Source organism: Callithrix jacchus, chromosome 4, assembly GCF_049354715.1.
Source record: "Callithrix jacchus isolate 240 chromosome 4, calJac240_pri, whole genome shotgun sequence".
Lineage (NCBI taxonomy): Eukaryota > Metazoa > Chordata > Mammalia > Primates > Cebidae > Callithrix > Callithrix jacchus.
In genome coordinates this window covers 6153071-6174200 of record NC_133505.1, presented here as the reverse complement: position 1 = coordinate 6174200, position 21130 = coordinate 6153071, and the positions used below count along the sequence as shown (strand labels likewise).

General features: G+C 45.9%; 1 protein-coding gene and 1 long non-coding RNA gene across 18 annotated transcripts in view; one reads left to right on the top strand and one right to left on the bottom strand.

Annotated features, from left to right (window-relative positions):
• Nucleotides 1-667: 667 nt before the first annotated feature.
• KIAA0319 (KIAA0319 ortholog) overlaps nucleotides 668-21130 on the bottom strand; it is a 108297-nt gene continuing 87834 nt past the window's right edge. For all 17 annotated transcript variants that reach the window (XM_078368184.1, XM_078368192.1, XM_054253677.2 and 14 more), the window contains 5 exons: nucleotides 16463-16605; nucleotides 13786-13908; nucleotides 11724-11814; nucleotides 8314-8405; nucleotides 668-3845 (listed from right to left, as the gene is read on the bottom strand). In XM_078368184.1, coding sequence (XP_078224310.1) covers nucleotides 3667-3845; nucleotides 8314-8405; nucleotides 11724-11814; nucleotides 13786-13908; nucleotides 16463-16605 — 628 coding nt within the window. In that variant the 3' untranslated portion in view covers nucleotides 668-3666. The remainder of the gene's footprint in view (nucleotides 3846-8313; nucleotides 8406-11723; nucleotides 11815-13785; nucleotides 13909-16462; nucleotides 16606-21130) is intronic.
• Nucleotides 4438-21130, top strand: part of LOC118152733 (uncharacterized) — a 46852-nt gene continuing 30159 nt past the window's right edge. The window contains exon 1 of the long non-coding RNA XR_004741473.3: nucleotides 4438-4557. This is a non-coding gene — a long non-coding RNA (uncharacterized LOC118152733). The remainder of the gene's footprint in view (nucleotides 4558-21130) is intronic.

The window sequence follows — 21130 nt, the reverse complement described above, 5'->3', positions numbered from 1 at the left end:
TAAAAATACAAAAAAACTTAGTTGGGTGTGTTGGCAGGCACCTGTGATCCCAGCTACTTGAAAGATTGAGGCAGAGAATTGCTTGAACCAGGGAGGCAGAGGTTGCAGTGAACCAAGATTGAGCCACTGGACTCCAGCCTGGGCAACAGAGCCAAACTCCATCTCAAAAAAAGAAAAAAAAAAAAATAGCAGAGAGCCACCCGCGCAGAGGAAGGCAAGCTGACTGCGCATTCTCAGTTCTTCCCAAATGCTTGTCTTCCAACAGGGAAGGAGCAGGGGATGTTAGTCCAGGCTTCCACAGTTGTTTTTTCTATAAACAGCCAGATGGTAAAGAGTTTAGGCTTTGCAGACAGTCCCTGTCAAAACTACTTTGTTGTAACATAACAGCAGCCATAGATAATACATAAATGAATGAATATGGATGTGTTCCAATAAAACTTTATCAACACAAATCTGTATTTCATATAGCTCACATGTTTCAAAATATTTTTTGATTTATTTTTAAGCATTTGAACACATAAGACCCACTTTTTGGCTCGTGGGGCGTGCGCATACAAGCTGCAGGCCACAGGGTGCTGATCCACACTCAAGGGAAATCCCTCAACAATTCAGCATGAAGAAAACAAATCTCCCGCTAAAAATAAGCGTTACAGAAAATACACACACCTTTACACTAGTGCGTATATTTAATAGTGTTATATTGGAAATGACACCTTGTCAACACATAGGGGAAAATAATACATTTTAAGAAATAAAACCAAGATTAAAACAGTCCATAATAGCTTTGTCACACACAAAAAATGGCAGTCACGCTCCTATCCCGTGCACAAAGGGTGGCATGCACATAGCTTATTAAGGGGTACATTTTCTCACCTCACTGCACGGTTCTCAGATAGTCCTTTAGTCATACACATGCTTAGCCTTGTCATGCCATGGTTTGAATCCTCCTTCATAGAATATAAACCAGCAACTAAAATGCTTGTCAGTCTGTGAGCCCTACAAATACCCACTCCCTTATCCTAGGGCCTGTTTTTCACTGTCCAAAGCTCTTCGGGTGCTTTATCTTCCAAAGACCCTCAATGATAAGTGACTACCAGTCCACGATGAAGAATGCTGGCTGGTCATTCCATCTCGTGCTCTGTTCTGCTGAGAAATGGGGTAACAAGACAGGACCCACTCTCTGATCACTACTGTGATGCTTGATTTCCCATAGATTCAAGATCCTTCCTGTGATGGAAGGATCAGAGGCCAGGCTCAGATGGCCAAGGACAGAGAAGGAGGAGGGCAGAAGTACACAGCAACGCTCCAGGGAGGGGTGGCCTGGTGTGATGCATGGGAGACTAGGCAGGCCATCTCTCCCTCCGTCCTGGGCTCTCTGCGCCTATTAAAAGGAACTCCTCTTAGTCCTGGGAACAGAACTTTCAAGTGGCCTGAAAGTTCCACCAGAATTTGCCCTCCATCCATCAAGGCAGGAGTTCTGTGTGTACTGGAAAGCAGAATTCACAGTTTAAAACATTTGCATTCAGTTCTTAGATCCCCTGCTTCTTGGCCCTGACCCCTGGCAAGCTACTTAGCCTCTCTGGGCCTTCAGAGGGCTGTCTGCAACATCAGAATAGTGTCTCCTCTCAAGGCTGGTCCTAAGGATCAACTGAGGATGTCAAATGCACGTTATGTAGGTGAAGCGGTAAGTGTCCACTCCCTTCTTCAGCATATGCCTGATGACTTCACATTTGGGCTGCTGTCCTCTATGCCAGAAATTCCCATTTGCATGCAAAAAAACCATACCCCTGGTCACTTGTTAGGGCAGATTCTAGGCTTATGAAGCTCAATACTGGTTTAAAAAAAAAAAAGCATCACATTTTCCTTCTAACACTATAGACAGTATTGGATTGGCTAGTTATACAGAAGGTGTAGGCACAAGCAAAAGAATTATTTTAAAAATAAAACGACACACTTTTTGGTTCTACCTTTTCCCAGTAAATTACAGTAAGTAAAAGTAAGAAGGTCCCATGAGGATGAATACTCCTGAAGATGGCAAAAGTACCTACAAGCTGAGTTTTTTTAAGAGCCCATGGAGAAACACTTTCTCTGGCCCTCCTGCCCTGTCCTTTAAATACCTTGCTTATTAATCAGCAATGCAATCCCAGTTTTCCCACCTGTTACAAAAGCATGTGCAACAGGGTATTACTCAGGTGTGGTCACAACACTGGTTCCATCTCTCATTCTGATCTTCCCACAAAGAATGCCAAAGGCACACCCAAAGGCACCACCAAAGCCACCAGCCTCAGGGCCAAGGGTGGATGGGGAACTACCCCGAACCAGTCAACTCAGCAGACTGTAATTAACTCCAGTTAATTGCTCCGGAGTCCTGCTCTGTGGGTGGGAATGTTTTAATTTTCTTTCATGTTTGAAATAAGATTTATTCAGTAGAAAAACTTAAACATATATATTTCTGATATGGAGTTTCACTCTTGTGGCCCAGGCTGGAGTGAACTTAAATTTATTTATTTATTTATTTTTAAGACGGGGTTTCGCCATGTTGGTCAGGCTGGTCTTGAACTCCCGACCTCAGGTGATCCGCCCGCCGTGGCCTCCAAAGTGCTTGGATTACAGGCGTGAGCCACCACGCCCGGCCTTAAATGTACTTTTAAACATATGAAGTGAATACATCTATGTCCAATTCTTTTGGAAAGTACCTGTGGGGTGTCGGGGACCAGAGTATCGTAACCACGCCATCCAAGCTAAGACTGACCGTATTTCAGTTTTGGAATATATACACAATTGCTGAGTTGTTAACCCTATCTATGGCAGTCCAAATGCAAAGCCTACACAACATAATAAATACTTAATGAATTAATCACTTCTACTGCATTTAATGTCAACTTGGGCTCGGTTTACATTAGAGTATTACCCTACTAAACAACACCGAGAGGCTTCAGTGTCGTTTTTCTTAGAGGAAGAAAAGATAATGTTAAAATGCTACCTTCAACCTACACGGCATGAAGCTCTTCCTCCCCTTCCCTTGGCCTCAGTCCTGAGAATACAATTCTTCCTTAGCTCTTCAATTGCCAACAGCTGCTTTCTCGAGAGAGGCGGAAACTGCCATTGACACAGCACAGAATAAAAAACCAGGAGGGCTTTGCTGTGAGTGTTGTCAGCAGAAAGCTTGCTGCACGCCAGAGTCTCCGCACCTCCAAGAAGGCAACCCATGCCTCTTAGGGAAGCTCTTTTAACCGCCGCCTGACTACAGGTTTTACAAGAGAAACCCTGTTTAGAATGCTGTTCCTTAGAGGCAGTCACAGCTGCTAAGAGAAATCATCCCTCTGTAAATCCTTAATTGAGCTTCTCTAAGGTTCTATAGAGTTGTTCATCTTTAACATGAGCAATATGATATTGTGCCAGCTACAAAAACACAGAACTCTTTTAAGTATATACCTTAGAGTTTTACCCAGGCGTTATCTCCATTAACAAGCAGCCCAGTTAAAAGACCAACCTTTTGTGCCTCAAAAACCGGTCTTCGAATACGTGGAGATACACACCTCGCCCGCTGTAAAAGGATGTCAATGAACTATTCGAGAAGAGTGGGTTCTGTGCCGTCACTCACGTGACTGGTCCTGGATTCGAGGATTCCTGTGGGGTCCTTCCGCTTTACAACGGACTGCTCCATTATCTGTCCTTCGAGCAGGAACTGGAGGAAGCTCCGTTTCTGATGGAACCGGTCATGGAAGCCTTTGGATTCCTTCTCTCCATCTTTTCTCGGCTGAAGATTGTGTCCTGGTCACTGTCAAACTCAGACTCGGATACCATCAGGCTGGAGTTGTGCTCTGTGCTTCGGTGCTTGACACCTAGAGAGAAGCACAGAAGGGCCTGAGGAGGAACGCCACGACTCGCTTCAGCCGTCGGTGGTTCTGGGTGCGGGTCCCGTGGTGAGGCGGGGCGGTGCTCGGCGCACCTGGAGCGCAATCGGCCACGGCGGCAGGCAGGCTGGGTTTCCTAGCCAGTAACTGCAGGGGTTTGGTGCCTCACCCCAGACAGTCGCCAGCTGCTTAACCCTGGGCACGATACCTGAGCTCTCCGAGCTTTCAGCCTCTATGGGGAGGGTAACACAGCATCTACCCCGTGAGTTTACGGGGAGGATTGAGTGAAGCATTCAAGCTCTTGGCCCAGCCTTTAAAGTAATCCTAAGCATCCAACAAAGGAAAGCTTCTGTGATTTTACCGCTTGGTTAGAGCATTTTTGGCAGAATATTTGTTCTCAGGGCGTCAAACTAAGGGACAGAACAGGTATTAGATACAATTCCTACTCTCAAAGAATTTATAGTGTTTAGCTAGGGGTTTAAGACGCAGACTTGGCTGGGCATGGTGGCTCATGCCTGTAATCCCAGCCCTTTGGGAGGCTGAGGCAGGAGGATCATTTGAGGCCAGGAGTTCGAGGCTGCAGTGAACTATGATTGTGTTGCTGTACTCCAGCTTTGGTGACGGAGCAAGACCCTGTCTCAGGAAGAAAAACAAAAAGGACATAAAAGGCACAGACTAATGAGAAGATGGCTCATGACAGGTAAGATCGTTTTTAAATCTTCTATAAATCCAGAGGCGATAAGCGCATACACTTATGACAGGGGTTGCTGCAGTGACGATTCCCACAGGGGGACGCTGCAGAGCCTTCTTATTCAGCTAAAACCGGGCTCCTGTCACACTACCAGGAAAGATGAGGCTCTTGGACACATAGAAAGCTGAGAAAAATGGAATTTATTGGGCAAAAAGCAAAGAAAGAAAAACTCTCAGCAAATAGAGACGGAGTCTTGCCAACACCCTCTCTCCTCACAGATTGAAGTCCAGACAGGAATTGGAGAGGCAGGCCTCACCCCACTGCAAATCACGGGAAGTTCCTGTGGCTCCCGCCCCTTCCCGCAGTGCACAGGTGGACATTATTGACAGACTCAGCTGGGGGAGGGCGGGGCCTTTTCTGCCTTCAGGCTGTTTTAGGCTTGAAGGTGGTGTTTCGCTGTCTCCTGTCTCTATCAGTGAGATTTGAAGAAGGAAGAAAAGCTAGGAAGGCAGGGGAAGGGCATGGAGTGTACAGAGGCATCCAGGAATAGTTAGAAAAAAAGTAATTTGTTTGGAGCCAATGATTCCTGTAGGAAATGACGAAGGGGAGGCTGGAGAGAGGCAGGGACCTCGCAGAAAAGCACATGAATACCAAGTTTGGATTTTATCCTATAGGCAGAGGAATGACGCTATTAAAATGTTGTTCTAAGATACGAATAAAACCACAGTGTGCAGGCTGGAAGGAGAACAGACAGGAAACAGAGAGGCTGCCGGGGTCTGAATGTTCGCACCCCCACAAATTCGGGTGCTGAAATCTAATCCCTAAATGGTGGCACTAAGAGGTGAGGCCTTTGGGCGGTGATCGAAGGGGATTATTACTCACATGAAAGAGGCACCAGAGGCCGGGCATGGTGGCTCACACCTGTAATCCCAGCACTTTGGGAGGCCAAGGAGGGTGGATCACCTGAGGTCAGGAGTTCGAGACCAGCCTGGCCAACACGGCAAAACCCTGTCTCTATTTAAAAAAAATATATATATATATATATATACGTACATATATATATACGTATATATATATATATATATATAATAGCTGGGCATCGTGGCAGGCGCCTGTAATCCCAACTACTTGAGAAGCTGAGGCATGAGAATCGCTTGAACTTAGGAGGTAGAGGTTGCAGTGAGCTGAGATCGTGCCACTGCACTGCAGCCTGGAGGATAGAGACTGTCTCCAAAACAAAAAGAGGCACCAGAGGCTGCCTTGCCCTTTGCACCATATAAGGATGCAGGGAGAAGGCGCCATCTCTGAGGAAGTGGCCCTGGCCAGATGCTCAGATCGCCTTCCCAGCCTCCAGAACTCTGGGTAAGAAATATCTGTTGTTCATAAGCCTCCCCGTCCGTGGCGTTTTGTTAGAGCAGCCCCCGTGGGCCAAGGCGGAGCCAGTGCAGTGTAGAGGAAGAGCCCGGCCTCCAGCCCGCCTTCACCACTCAGCAGCTGTGTTACTTGGGCAAGTTGCTAAACTTTCCTTTGCCTCAGTTTCCCCTTGTGTAAAATGGGGATAATCACTGCACATACCTCATAGCGCTGTGGGTAGGATTAGAATTCCATGAGTAAAGTGCTTCAGAAGTACCTAGTGCATATTCAACATTAAATATCTGTTGTTATATTACTATTAGTTCACAGGTGAAACTGTAAGGACCTGAACTAGAGTGGTGACGGTAATGATGGGGAAAGAGGGCAAGAGACTAGCAAGGTGGGGGGGTCTGGAGTGGGGGCAGCGTGTGTGGAGCACCAGTGACTGAGGTTTCAAACTGGGTCAGTGAGGAGGGGGGTTCTGTGAATAGACAGGGAAATGTAAGAAGGATGAGTGTATTTAAGATAAAGGTGGGTGTGACAATGCGGCCTAAAGCACGTTGAGCTCTTAGGTATAAAGTCAGTTGATAATACTTCGATGCTACACAATGCAAATGGCCAGCACTCCACGTCTGCAGCCATGTCTACTTCCTGCGACACTCTCCTGCCAGAGCCCTGTTCGCTACACTGTGTGCACACAATCGTTCCTTCTGACCCGAGTGCTCCTACGCCGCATCGTCCATGCGCTGGCAGAACTCCTTGCACCCCAGTACAATTATCCTCCCTCAGCCTGTAGAGGCAGGCTCTGTGCTTCCTCCTCTCCCAGTCTCCAGGGCCTGCCCCGGTGTCTGTGCACACAGTAGGCATTCAACACTCACTGTGAACAAGGTTTTGCATCTCTCAGCTCTGAAAATGATATCTTCATCACTTAGTCATGAACCCAGAAATACGGAAAATCTACAGAATTGGTGTTCAGCAGCCTCAGAGGGCCAAAGAAGTTTCACTAAGTATGCAACAGTTAAAAAAATTTTAAAAAGGCCAGGCACTGTGGCTCACGCCTGTAATCCCAGCATGTTGGGAGGCTGAGGTGGGCGGATCACAAGGTCAGGAGTTCAAGACCAGCCTGACCAACATGGTGAAACCCCGTTTCTTAAACAGAAAGAAAAAAGTATGCAGCAGTTAACAAACAAGACTGAAAAAGTTAACCGAGGCGGGCAAGAGGCGCTCATTGTGAAGAAAGCCCATTTTCTGTGGAGCCTTTGTGTCCATCCATATCAGTGGCTAAGTAGATAACGCAGCTGCTGAAAAATGTGAGGCTTCAAAGTGCAAGTGTCTTCTTGCTGCATTTCTGGCCTAGCAGACCTAAAGGGAACAGCATTCAGGGGCGGACGGTGGGAGCGTCTTCCACTGTCCCCCATCCTCCCACCAGGAGTAGAAAAGCACCCAGGTGCTGGGGACACCTCTGTGTAAAGAGCAGTCTTTGCCCTGTGATCACTGGTTGGCGCTCAACTGATGACACTTCACATCCCTTATCCATTCATGCCTTGAAGTATCATGCCAAAATTTATTTATTCGCTTATTTGAGACGGAGTTTGGCTGTTGTTACCCAGGCTGGAGTGCAATGGCGCTATCTCGGCTCACCGCACCCTCCGCCTTCTGGGTTCAAGCAATTCTCCTGCCTCAGCCTCCCAAGTAGCTGGGACTACAGGTGCGCACCAGCTAATTTTTGTATTTTTAGTAGAGACGGGTTTCACCATGCTGACCAGGATGGTCTCGATCTTTTGACCTCATGATCCACCCACCTCGGCCTCCCAAAGTGCTGGGATTATAGGTGTGAGCCACTGCGCCCGGCCCATGCCAAAATTAATTAAATTTATAATGAAACTACTGCCTCCCACCCCCACCCTATGTTAGCATATTCTCAGGAGAGATGAAAGTTGTTTTCCTTTTTCTTTTTTTTTTTGAGACACAGTAGCCCAAGCTTCAGTGCAGTGGTGCCATGTTGCCTAAGTGCAACCTCCACCTCCTAAGCTCAAGAATCCTTCTGCCTTTGCCCCCCGAGTAGCTGGGATTACAGGTGTGTGCCACCTGTAATCCCAGGCTGATTTTTTTTTTTTTTTTTTGTATTTTTTAGTAGACACAGGGTTTCACCATGTTGCCCAGGGTGGTCTTGAACTACTGAGCTCCAGTGATCCACCTGCCTTGGCCTCTCAAAGTGCTTGGATTACAGGCATGAGCCACCGTGCCTGGCCTGAAGGTTGTTTTTCATCACAAAATTCCAGCCTCACTGTTCCCTCGAAATCAAAGTGCTGACTCCAGCTGACTGGTCTCCCTCCATCCTGGTTAGCTCACAGGCACACCTAGGTTAAATCGTGTGAAGGTGCCCGGCAATGAGTCTAGAGACTGCCTTACCATATTTGGGCCTCAGTTCCATCCTTTCCTGTTCATCCATGTTATCCAGGATGGTGTACTTTGTTTTCTTCCTGATTTTCGTCCTTTTTTGTCTGAAAGCAACAATGAAAAGCTCAACTCAGATCTTTAGAAAGGTAACTGAGATCCAGGATTTAAAACACAGGAAAGACACTGAAGGAAACATTTGCCTTTATTATGAGGTAGTTTGGGTCTTTTATTAAGGAAGCATACACAGGCCAGGTTGAAGCTCAGAGGGACATTATGCATCTTGGAGAAACAGATATCGGGGTATAAACAGCCACATCACTCTTGCCCACTTATCTACAGGTCTCAGCTAAGCCTCAGGCTGCGGGGCCAAGATCTTTAGTGCAATTCTCAACACCTGAGTGTTGGCCCAAGGAGCTCCTCTTCATGACTAATTCCTTACTCAGAAAAGCCTGGATGAGCAAATGTTCCCCTGAACCTTTACCACCCTGCAATGTCCAGTGGCTCAGTAATGAAAAGATGTCATGAACTGGCCATCAGAAAAAAAAAAAAAAAAAGCAAAAATTGGCCGGGCGTGGTGGCTCCTGCCTGTAATCCCAGCACTTTGGGAGGCCGAGGCTGGTGGATAACCTGAGGTCAGGAGTTCGAGACCAGCCTGACCAACGTGATAAAACCCTGTCTCTACTAAAAACAGAAAAATTAGCTGGGCACGGTGGTGGGCACCTGTAATCCCAATTACTCAGGAGGCTGACACAGGGGAATCGCTTGAACCCCAGGAGGCGAAGGTTACAGTAAGCCGAGATCATGCCACTGCACTCCAGCCTGGGCAACAGAGCAAGACTCCATCTCAAAACAAACAAACAAAAACAAAAGAAAAAAACAAAAATTATAATAAATTCCCACAATTAGTTAGCGACAACTGTTCCCTATCTTTTTCATCTTTTTCCCCCTCCACATATGAAGGCTAGGCTGCTCCCATATCCCTCATACACATCGAAACCATGCTAAGGCATGTAGAGAACAAGACAGTAATTCTGCAGCCTAAAAGCCGTTTTCTGAGAGCGTGATGATCAGGAGCACAGGCCTTAATTTAGCACCTTGCTAGCTGGTGACTTTGAGGAAATTATTTGAGACTTTTGTGCCTCCATGTCCTCACCTGTAAAATGGGAGTAAGAATAGTTCCTTTCTCACATGGTTGAGGGAGGACTAAATAAGATAATACATACAAAGCACTTAGCCATTAATCACAATGGCAGATACTTAATAAATGCTCACAGTTATCCCTACCACCATCATCTTTACTAGATAGATAAGTCACAAAGCTGCGGATGCTTAATGCCACGCACGGTAGGGTCACACCATCCCAAATGTCTCTGGGAAAACGTAATGGAATTTAGGCCTCTATGTGCCTGTGCCTTGCTGCCTTTCACCAGCCTCACTTTTGGGAACATAATCACAAATAAAAGTAAAATAATCTGTAAGTGATTCCTGAAAAACAACTATAAAAATATATATATATATATTTAAGACCGAGTTTCACTTTGTTGCCAAGCTGGAGTTGAGTGGCGCAATCTCAGCTCACCGCAACTTTCGCCTCCAGGTCCAACCAATGCTCCTGCCTCAGGCTCCCAAGTAGCTGGGATTACAGGAGTGCGCCACCACGCCCAGATAATTTTGTATGTTTAGTAGAGATGGGGTTTCACTATGTTGGCCAGGCTGGTCTCGAACTCCTCTAATGATCCACCCTCCTCAGCGTCCCAACGTGCTGGGGTTACAGGCGTGAGTCACCATGCATGGCCTAAAATATACTTTTAAAAAAATCACATCTTTGGAGAGCATTTGTAGTGTTTCACGTGAAAGAGCAGACCTGATGCTCTCTTCCAAGGACTTGAGCGATCACTTTCCCTCCAAGTCTCCTCACTGAGGGCTGATCATGGAGTTCTGGAAGATTTGGCCAATGAGGCAGCTCGAGGCTTCTCAGAGGTCAGCTCCATGGAAAAAGGAAACAATGAAGCAAAAGTGCTCTTTGGCGGTGCTATTGCCTCAGTTACAGTTTCAGATTTGTTAAAAATGATTCCAGTGGATTATTGTTTCACATAATGAAAATAATCACAATCTGCCATTTGTAACAGTATACTTCTAGATCTCCTTCCTGTTGAGACCTGGAAGGCCACTTACATAGTTCTGATATAGATATATAATAGATGTACGTTTTTATCACGGTTCCTGGCTAGTAATTCCCACGGCCCTTATTATAATGCCGGGGCACTTTGGGCCTCAGAAAACAGAATCTCCCTCTCTCTCTGACCTTCTCCTGCCCTCCTTTCACCTGCTCTTTATTCTCCCCAAGGCAAGAATCTTCTCCTGCCTTTCTGTCTCCAATCTGGCTATAAAGAAATTCTCTGACCTACTTTGTCTGATTATAGGTCATAAAACCCTCATTTCAGAAGGAGTTCCGCCTCCTACCCAGGAGGATGGAGTGCTTTACAGAGGGGCCGAGAAGAATCTGGACAGGCCTTGCTGGGCTTGCCCACTCAGCCTGTTAGTATCAGATCCTACCCTTTATGTCCAATTACTTTTATACAGTTAGAAATCATGCCTGTAAATATCCAATGATGTCTTCATAGAAGGCCTAAGATGACGGGGTTCAGAGAGCTTCCGGACAGCCAAATATGGGGTTCCCGGAGGATGGCATGCCCAGAGAGGGCATGGAAGCTCTGGGCCCCTTCCCCATACCTCACCCTGTGCACCTCTTCATCAGTATCCCTGGTAAAATCCTTCGTAATAACCACTGTGTTTCCCTGAGGTCTTCGAGCCACCATAGCAAATTAACTGAACCCAAGAAGAGAACTGAGGGACCCAAGTTATAGTCAGAAGCCCAAGTAAAACAACCCGGGTATATAACTGGCATCCAAATGGGGTGGGGGGCGGTCTTGGGGACGGAGCCCTTAACCTGTGGGATCTGACGTTATCTCCAGATAGACAGCGTCAAAAGCGAATTGGAGGACACCCAGTGGTCGTTCACTGCACACCTGTTGCTTGCCTGGTGTGTAGGAGAAACTCCCAAACACTGGTCACAGCGGTCCTCTGTTGATTGTTGCTGAGTGAGAATACAGTACCTGTTTAGTGACTCTAATGTGAGACCGGCGGAGAATAACATTAGATTTGATACAGAACCATGGAACCTCCTAGAAATCACAAGAGCTGCAATGAGAAGAAGCCGCCTCTAATATTCCGCTTATCTGGGCACTTATACCTGGTGGCAGAAAGTGCATTATAAGGTGTGCTTAAAGTCGAGTTTGTCTTCACAGAGAATGTGGTCATTAAACAGCTTAGCAGTTTAACAAGCCCAAGTAAACAGTCCCTAAGCTGCCATAGCGCACAGTGTGGGGGCTCCGTTTCCCGCGAGTAAGCGCTCTAGGTACCTCTTGCAGTAGCAGATGCAAAGCCAAGCGAAGCCTCCCGTTAGCACGGTGAGAGTAAAAGCCAGCACGGTCACAGAGAATATGCTCCACTCTGAAACACAAGAAAACCAGACAGGACACAGTTAGAGGCTCTCTGCGGAACAACTTTATTCTGATGATTCACAATAAATATTTCCGAATCCCTGCGAGTAAGGGCCGCCTGTGGCCTACCATCTGCAACAGTATGGAGTTGGTAAGGCCTCACCAGGCTGGTGGCAGACCACGGCAAGGGAAGACACAGAAAAATCAAGAACAACCTAAAATTGCCCTACTTTTATGTGTTGGGTTTCAGGGCCTCACGGATCACATATTTCATGCTAACCTGGGAACAGAATAATGTGAAATAACTAAAAGTAGTCAGTTACATAGTAATGCCTTTTATATAAACACATACACATGCCACATCAAAATATTCGTTCCAGAATGCCAAAAATCACAACCCCCACCCCTAAAAGTTCTGGCTTGGTTTTAATAAAGCGTCTCTATGGCTGTTTATGGCCTGAAGACATTTTTCACAGCCAGAGAACAATTCCGAAACTACTTGACCCTCGTTCTTTCCTCATCCTTGCAGAAATCTAATGTGAAAACCTCTGCAACAGTAATTCAGTGGCAGAGAAGCCCAGTTTAACTATTAGGGAGCAAAGTTTAATAGGCTGGGAATGATGGCTCACGCCTGTAATTCTAGCACTTTGGGAGGCTGAGACGGGCAGATCACTTGAGGTCAGAAATTTGAGACCAGTCTGGCCAACATGGCCAAACCCCACCTCTATTAAAAATACAAAAATTAGCCAGACATGGTGGCGCACACCTGTAACCCCAGCTACTCGGGAGCCTGAGGCAGGAGAATCGCTTGAACCCAGGAGGTGGAGGTTGCAGTGAGCTGGGACTGTGCTACTGCACTCCAGCCTGAGCAACAGGGCAAGACTCTGTCTCAAAAAAAGAAAAAAAAAGTCTAATTTTATTAAATGTTATATAATCTCATTGGAATAATGATCCAAGAGCCGGCTATTTTCTGCTTTTTATATAGTATTCAATGGAAATAGAATTTGGCAGTCAGCTCTTCCTATCTTTGCTGCAAATTATGTCCATCTGGTTCCCCTAACAACCAATTTGCTTAGTACACTGCCATTAAATGACAATTTTCTCCCCAGAAGGGATCTCAGAGGCACCAGCCTGGCCGGCTGTGGCTCCAATTTTTGTTGCCTGCCTGTGTGAACAGCTGGAAGAGTGGGCCAAATTCTCTTCTTTACCTGATTCAAGCAGATCCACACCAGGGGCCACTTCACCAGCAAATCACACTGAGCCTCAGCCAAGGCAGGCGTAACCTGCAAATGCAGCCCATGGCTCAGGCAATTCTTTCTTAGAAATGCCACAGTAGTGAGCCGGTTCTGCTCCGCCAAAGGGAATTTTCTCATTAGGAGGTTTTATGTAAAAGCCTAAAGACACCCCAAAAAGTAGATTGTAACAAGGGTCTTAACTCGCTACCAAGTAAGCTGGTTCACTTGGCTTCAGGTGAGCAAACACTGAATGTTTTATAGCTGCAAAGCTAGGCAGATAGTTCTTTTTCTCTTCTCTTCTCTTTTCTCTTTCTTTCCCTCCCTCCTTCCTTCCTTCCTTTCTTTCTTCGTTTTTTTTTTTTTTTTTTTTTAAGTCAAGGTCTCACTCTGTCCACTCACTGCAGCCTTGACTTCCTGGGCTCAGGCAATTTTCCCACCTCAGCCTCCTGAATAGCTGGGACTACAGGTGCATGCAACCACACCCAGTTAATTTTTTAAGACATGGTCTTACTATGTTGTCCAAGCTGGTTTAGATGCCCTGGGCTCCAGTAATCCACCCGTCTCAGCCTCTTGAGTAGCAGAGGCTGTGAGCATGCCCCAGCATGCCTGGCTTATTTTTTTCAGTTTTTTGTAAAGATGACGTCTGACTATATTGCCCAGGTTGGTTTCGAATATTAGGCAGATTTGCCTGAGAATGAGCTGACTTAAAGCTCCTCACCCAAAGCCACCTCTGAAGCAGAACTCACCACAGTTGCTCTCTCCGTCCCGGATATAACGCTGTATAAGGTTCTCCATCCACAACTGAGAGCAAATGCAGCGCTTTGTGAGGGGGTCACAGTGGCCATGGCCAGAACACTTCAGAAGGCAACCTGCGGAGTGATGTGCAGGGCGGAGGTCAGCACGCAGGAAAGGGGATCCCTGCACTCAGCGTCTTTTGTGTTTTCAGTAGCATAAACCCCAAATAAGTACATCTTGCTGAATTAAGAGCCTCTCACAGTATGGACAGGGCTTCTAAACATAGCCTCTCATCGTTGACAATCTCATCAGAAAGCAGATGGCAGAAAAAGCCAATGCACACCACGTAGCAAAAGCCTTAAAAATCTTTACTGGTGGGGCACGGTGGCTCACACCTGTAATCCCAGCACTTTGGGAGGCCGAGGCAAGTGGATCACTTGAGGCCAGGAATTTGAGACCAGCCTGGCCAACACGGTGAAACTCCATCTACTAAAAATACAAAAAATTAGCTGGGTGTGATGATGTGTGCCTGTAATGCCAGCTACTTGGGAGGCTGAGAGTTTAAGAATCACTTAACCCAGGAGGCAGGGGTTTCAGTGAGCCGGGATCACACCACCACACTCCAGCCTGGTGCTCAAAAAAGTAGCAAAAACATAACAAGAAAATACGGCTGGCCTAAGAACAGAATTCTGATTATTTATCTGGAGCCTGGTAGCAATCATTGAGGACATGCCCAAAGACTTATCTACATTGTAGCATTATTTTAAAATGAACCTTAAAATCCATGAACAAGGAACTGGCTGTACAATTATGGAATATATCCAGGGTAGTAGAATACTATGTGTCCATAAAAATCTTTGAGGACATAATAATCATAATATATATTTTTTTAAGAGGCAAGGTCTTGTTGCTCTGTTGCCGAGGCTGGTCTCAAACTCTTAGCCTCAAGACCTCCTCCCTCCTCAGCCTCTGGCGTAGCTGTGATTATAGGCATGTGCTATTGTGCCTGGCTCATAATACAATTTGAACTTAAAAATCAGATTAAACGCCTGTAATCCCAGCACTTTGGGAGGCCGAGGTGGGTGGATCACGAGGTCAAGAGATCGAGACCATCCTGGTCAACATGGTGAAACCCCGTCTCTACTAAAAATACGGAAAATCAGCTGGGCATGGTGGCGCGTGCCTGTAATCCCAGCTACTGAGGAGGCTGAGGCAGGAGAATTGCCTGAACCCAGGAGGCGGAGGTTGCGGTGAGCCAAGATCACACCATTGCACTCCAGCCTGGGTAACAAGCATGAAACTCCATCTCAAAAAAAAAAAAAAATCAGATTAAAAATATATATCAAGTCATCCTGATGGTAGTATTTCTAGAGATTAGGGAACTGGGAAAACATATATCAGAGTATTAACAAAATTATCTTTGGATGGTGAGAATTTTGGACTTCGAATTTGGAAAATTATTTTGTTTTTTGTGCCTTTCTGGATTTATTGAGCAATAAATAAATACTATTTTTGTAGCTAGAATAAAAAGGAGTTATTGGCAGGGCTTGGTGGTCTATACCTATAATCCCAGCACTTTGGGAGGCCGAGGCAGGCGGATCACTTGAGGCCAGGAGTTCAAGACCAGCCTGGCCAACATAGCGAGAACTCATCTGTACTAAAAATACCAAAAAAAAAAAAAAAGAAAAAAAAAAGAAAGAATGAACAAAAGAACAAACAGACATTAAAAATTACTCACTGGGTACGATGGCTCATGCCTGTAATCCCAGGAGTTTGGGAGGCCAAGGCAGGTGGATCACGAGGTCAGGAGTTCAAGACCAGCCCGGCTAAGATGGTGAGACCCTGTCTCTACTAAAAATACAAAAATTAGCCAGGTATGGTGGCGGGTGCCTGTAATCACAGCAACTTAGGAGGCTGAGGCAGAGAATTGCTTGAACCCGGGAGGCAGAGGTTTCAGTGAGCCAAAATTGCTCCACTGCACTCCAGCCTGGGTGACAGAGCAAAATTCCATCTCAAAAAAATAAAAATTTAGTCCATATTATAATTGAGAAAGTCAATTGTATGCAGACACACACACACACACACACACACACACACACACAAAACAAATTACATTTTCCTGCCCAAACATCATGATGTCGTCGTAACTCTCACTTCCCTGGTGACCACTTCAACATAACAAGTGATTTGTGTTACTCATGAAATGAAGACAGAAACAGTGGGACTGTGAATCATTCTGGTGCCCTGGAAGGCGTGGCGAACAAGGAGCTGAGAAAAGAGGTTCCCCCGGAGAAGGCATTTGTGTGCTGCCTTAAATTTCCCGGGGAGCTGTATGGCATTGTCTTCACAACCTGGGGCAGGATGTCCAGAGGACGGAAATTACATCCACGTGGCTTTTCCAGCCAGTAACACTGATTTGCCTTTACCATGGTTCTTTCTGCCAACGGCCATTATCTTGTGAGTATAACCTTAATTTCTGGCCCATAATTATTATTGCTCTCCACTTTTCTTCCAAGACCAAGAGTAGCTGGCAAATGTGTGTTGCAGGAAACCTATTGGAGAAAGAAATGGAGAACAAGTCCCTGGACGCCAAAGGGAAAATGTTCACATGTCACTCCCTTCTGTGTTTCTAAAACTTAGCCATGATTAGCAAGTCTGATTATTCTGGAATATTCCATAGGAACATACCTGCTGTATCAATCCTCAGGACCTTGAAAAGCAAGAAGTCAGCCTTCTCCTTTGAGAGCCGCATGTGCAGACTTCGGGCCACTTCAGCAGCTTTGAGAACCTTGAAAGGTGGCCCGCTCTGTACGTAAAACACAATCACGGTGCTGCGGAGGAGACAATGAGAGAGGCGGTCATTCGGTGACTGACATGGCCTGCCCACCGTAGCATCTGACCTGTGAAGCCGGGGAGGTAGAGGGCCACAGCTCTGTGGCTTGCCAAGGACAGGGGCGTATCTGTGAGCCAAGGAATTGACCTGTTTCTATTGACAAAGCCTCTTCAGTCTCAGCGTACAGCTGATCAAAGACAGATCTTCAGATAAAAGGAGCAATGTGTCAATTATGTGTCAGTTTTTGAAAATCCTAAGCGGAGGGGTCTGGGGAGCTACCAGGTTAGTGAACAAGAGTGCATCTTTGCGCTGGGATGTATGAAGTGTTACACCCCAAACTCCATGGGGACGGAAGCTCCCGTGCGCAGGCCCCCTCTAGACCTTGCCCTATGTACCTTTTCATCTGGCTGTTCATTTGTATCCTTTAATACATCCTCTGTAATAAATCCATAATAGTAAGTTTTTAAAAAGGAAGCCATGTCTACATGTGTGCAAAAAGACAAATATACACAAAATGGAAACTCACAGACATGTCTTTCTTTTTACCCTTTTTGAGACATAGTTCACATATCATAAAATTCATCCTTCTAAAATGTAAATTTCATGGCGTTTAGTATATTCACAAAGCTGCACAACTATCACCACCATCTAATTTCAAAGCATCTTCATCACCCCAGAAACACAATCCACACTCATTAGCACCCCCTCCCCACTGTCCCTGGCAACCACGAATCTGGTTTTGGTTTCTATGGATTTGCCTCTTCTGGACACTTCAGGTAGAGGGAATCGTAGAATACATGGCCATCTGTGTCTGGCTTCTTTCACTTAGCGTCGTGTTTTCAAAGTTCATCCATGTTGTAGCACTTATCTGTACTTTATTCCTTTTTATTGCCAAAGGATATTCCGTTGTATGAATGCATCACATTTTTTATCCATTCATCAGTCGGTGGACATTTGAGTTCCTTCCACATTCTGGCTATTATGAGTTCATGCTATGAACATTCATATACCAGTTTCTGTGTAGACATAAGTTTTTCATTTTTATTGAATATACACCTAGGAGTGGAATTAATGGGCTGTATGGTAACTGTATATTGAGCATATATCAGCATACTGAGGAACTGTCAAACTGTATTCCATAGTGGTTGGTTGTACCATTTTACATTCCCACCAGCAATGTACAAGTGTTCCAGTTTCTCCACAGGCTCGTCAGCACTTGCTATGGCCTGTCTTTTGGATTCTAGTCATCCTAGTGGGTGTGAAGTGATAACTCACTGTGGTTTTGGCTGGCATTTCCCTGGTGGCTAATGGTGAGCATGTTTTCACGTGCTTATCCGCCATCTGTGTATCTTCTTCGGAGAAACAGCTACTCTAATCTGTAATCATCTCCTAGGGTTGCTGTAAAACATGTCCCACAAAGTGGGTTAAACACCAGAAACCTCTTCTCACAGTTTTGGAGCAATCGAAGTGCCCCGTTAGTTTTGGTGCTGCCGGCCATCCTTGGTATTCTTTAGCTGTGGAGGAAACCACTCCAGTCCCTGCCTCTGTCATTAAGTGGTGCTCGGTCTGTCTGTGTGCCTCTCTTTGTGTCTCTTGTTCTCTTCTTATAAGAATGGCTGTCATGGCCGGGCGTGGTGGCTCACATCTGTAATCCCAACACTTCAGGAGGCCGAGGCGGGAGGATCACGAGGTCAGGAGATTGAGACCATCCTGGCCAAAATGGAGAAACCCCATCTCTACTAAAAATATAAAAATTAGCTGGGCGTGGTGGCAGGTGCCTGTAATCCCAGCTACTCAAGAGGCTGAGGCAGGAAAATCGCTTTAACCCAGGAGGCAGAGGTTGCAGTGAGCCGAGATCGCGCCACTGCACCCCAGCCTGGCGACAGAGTGACACTCCATCTCAAAAAAAAAGAGAACAGCAGTCGTATTGGTTTAAGAGCCCAGCCTACTACAGTATAACTTCCTAACGAATTATATCTGCAATGACCTTATTTCTAAGTAAGGTCACATTCATAGGTACCAGAGGTGAGGGCTGGACTAGATTTCCAGGGGGATATAATTCAACCCACAAGTGTTTTATCATGAAAGGGTGTTGGATTTTGTCAAATGCTTTTTCTGTGCCTATTGAGATGATCCTGTGGTTTTGTCCCTTATCGTATTAATGTGGTTCACTGCATTGTTGATTTTTATACATTGAACCACACTTGCATTCCTGGGATAAATCCCACTCGGTTATGGTCTGTAAACCGTATAAGAAGCCGCTGGATTCGGTGTGATGGCTTTTTGTTGTAGATTTTTGCTTTGCTATTCACAAGGAGTATTGGTCTGTAGTTCTCATTTCTCGTGATGTCTTTGATTTTAATGTCAAGGGAAAACTGGTCTCATTAAATGAGTTGGGAGATGTTCCCGCCTCTTCCATTTTTTGGAAGTTTGTGAAGGACTGTTAATTTTTTAAAGGTTTTGCAGATTCCACCAGTGAAGCCATCTGGTCTTGAGCTTTGCGGATAGTTTTAACATTACTAATGTAATCTCTTTATTTCTTATAGCTCAATTTAGATTTTTAAGTTCTTCTCAAGTGAGTTTTTGTCGTTTATGCCTGTTCAGGAATTTGCCCATTTCATCTAGGTTATCTGATTTGTTGATACACAATGATCCATAGTATTCCCTTATAATCCTCTCCCACCCATCTTTTTTTTGGAGACAGGGTCTCATTCTGTTGCCCAGGCTGGAATGCAGTGGTGTGAACATGGCTCACAGCAGCCTCAACCTCCCAGCTGATCCTCTCACCTCAGCCTCTTGGGTAGCTGGGACCACAGGCATGTGCCACCATGCCTGGCTAATTTTTTTTTTTTTTTTTTGAGATGGAGTCTCGCTCTGTTGCCCAGGCTGGGGTGCAGTGGGTGCCCAGGCTGTGGGAGCTCACAACTGTCTCCCTCTGCCGTTCCCCAGCTCCTTCCCTCAGAGCATTCCCTGTCTGTAAACATCTACTGAGAATCACAGGAAGGACCTGGAAGGAGGTTGGCCTTCCTACTGCCCTTTGAGAAAAAAAGCATATGCACGCCTGTAATCCCAGCCCTTTGGGAGGCCAAGGTGGGTGGATCACGAGGTTAAGAGATCGAGACCATCCTGGTGCAATCTCAGTTAACCACTGCCTCCTAGGTTCAAGTGATTCTCCTGCCTCAGCCTCCCAAGTAGCTGGGATTATAGGCACTCACCACCACACTCAGCTCATTTTTGTGTTTTTAGTACAGTTGGGGTTTCACCATGTTGGCCAGGCTGGTCTTGAACTGCTGACCTCAAGTGATCCACCCGGCTCAGCCTCCCAAAGTGCTGGGATTGCAGGCGTGAGCCAATGCGCCTGGCCACCTGGCTAGTTTTGTGTGGAGACAGGATTTTGCCATTGCCTAGGTTGGTCTTGAACTCCTGGGTTCAAGTGATCTGCCGGCCTTGGCATCCCAAAGCATTGGGATTACTGTACCCAGCCCTTTTCATTTCTATAAAGCCAGGAGTAATCTGCCTTATTTCATTCCTCATTTTAGTAATATGAGTCTTCTCTATTTTTTTCTTAGTCAGTCTAGATAAGATTTGTCAATTTTGCTCATCTGCCCAGGAAACAACTTTTGGTTTTGTTGATTTTCAGGCATGTTTTGGATTCAGTATTTGATATTTTATAAGGGAAATATATGATCCATTTTAGAAACAGTTTCTTAGAAAATAATTAGAACATGTTTTAATTTGGAGTTTTTCTAAGTGAACTTACATGGTTCTCTGGAAAACGAACCAGAGTGGATGAGCTGACAGTAGCTAGACAAATGGAGCTACTGTGAATGGTGGGTTTCATTTCCATCTGCTTCCTCTCCCTCCTCCCACCCCATCCTGGGCTAGATAAGACTTTACAAATAAAACTCAGCTGGGCGTGGCTGCTCACACCTGTAATCCCAGCATTTCGGGAGGCCTAGGCAGGCGGATCACTTGAGGTCAGGAGTTTGAGACCAGCTTGACAAACATGGTGAAACTCTGCCTCTACTAAAAATACAGAAATTAGCCGGGGGTAGTATTGGACACCTGTAGTCCCAGCTAATCGGGTAGCTGAGGCAGGAGAATCACCTGAATCTGAAAGGCGGAGGTTATAGTGAGCCGAGATCACCTGAATCTGAAAGGCGGAGGTTATAGTGAGCCGAGATCATGCCACGGCACTCCAGCCTGGGCAACAGAGTTAGACTCTGTCTTAAAAAAATAAAAATAATACATAAGCAAATAAATAAATCGCAATTAAATACAAAAATCTCATAAAAACTAAAGACCGGAGTTTCAGCCTCATATCCTCCCAGGAGATGGCAAATGGTAGTCAGTGATCCTTGCACATGGAGAGAAGCCTCAGTCCCCACGAGCATGGGGCGGGGACCAGCCCAGCTGTGAGGCATCCTCTTCACATACCCTGACCCCTTGCCCAGTTCTGAAGACACCAGAGCTCACAACCGTCTCCCTCTGCCGTTCCCCAGCTCCTTCCCTTAGAGCATTCC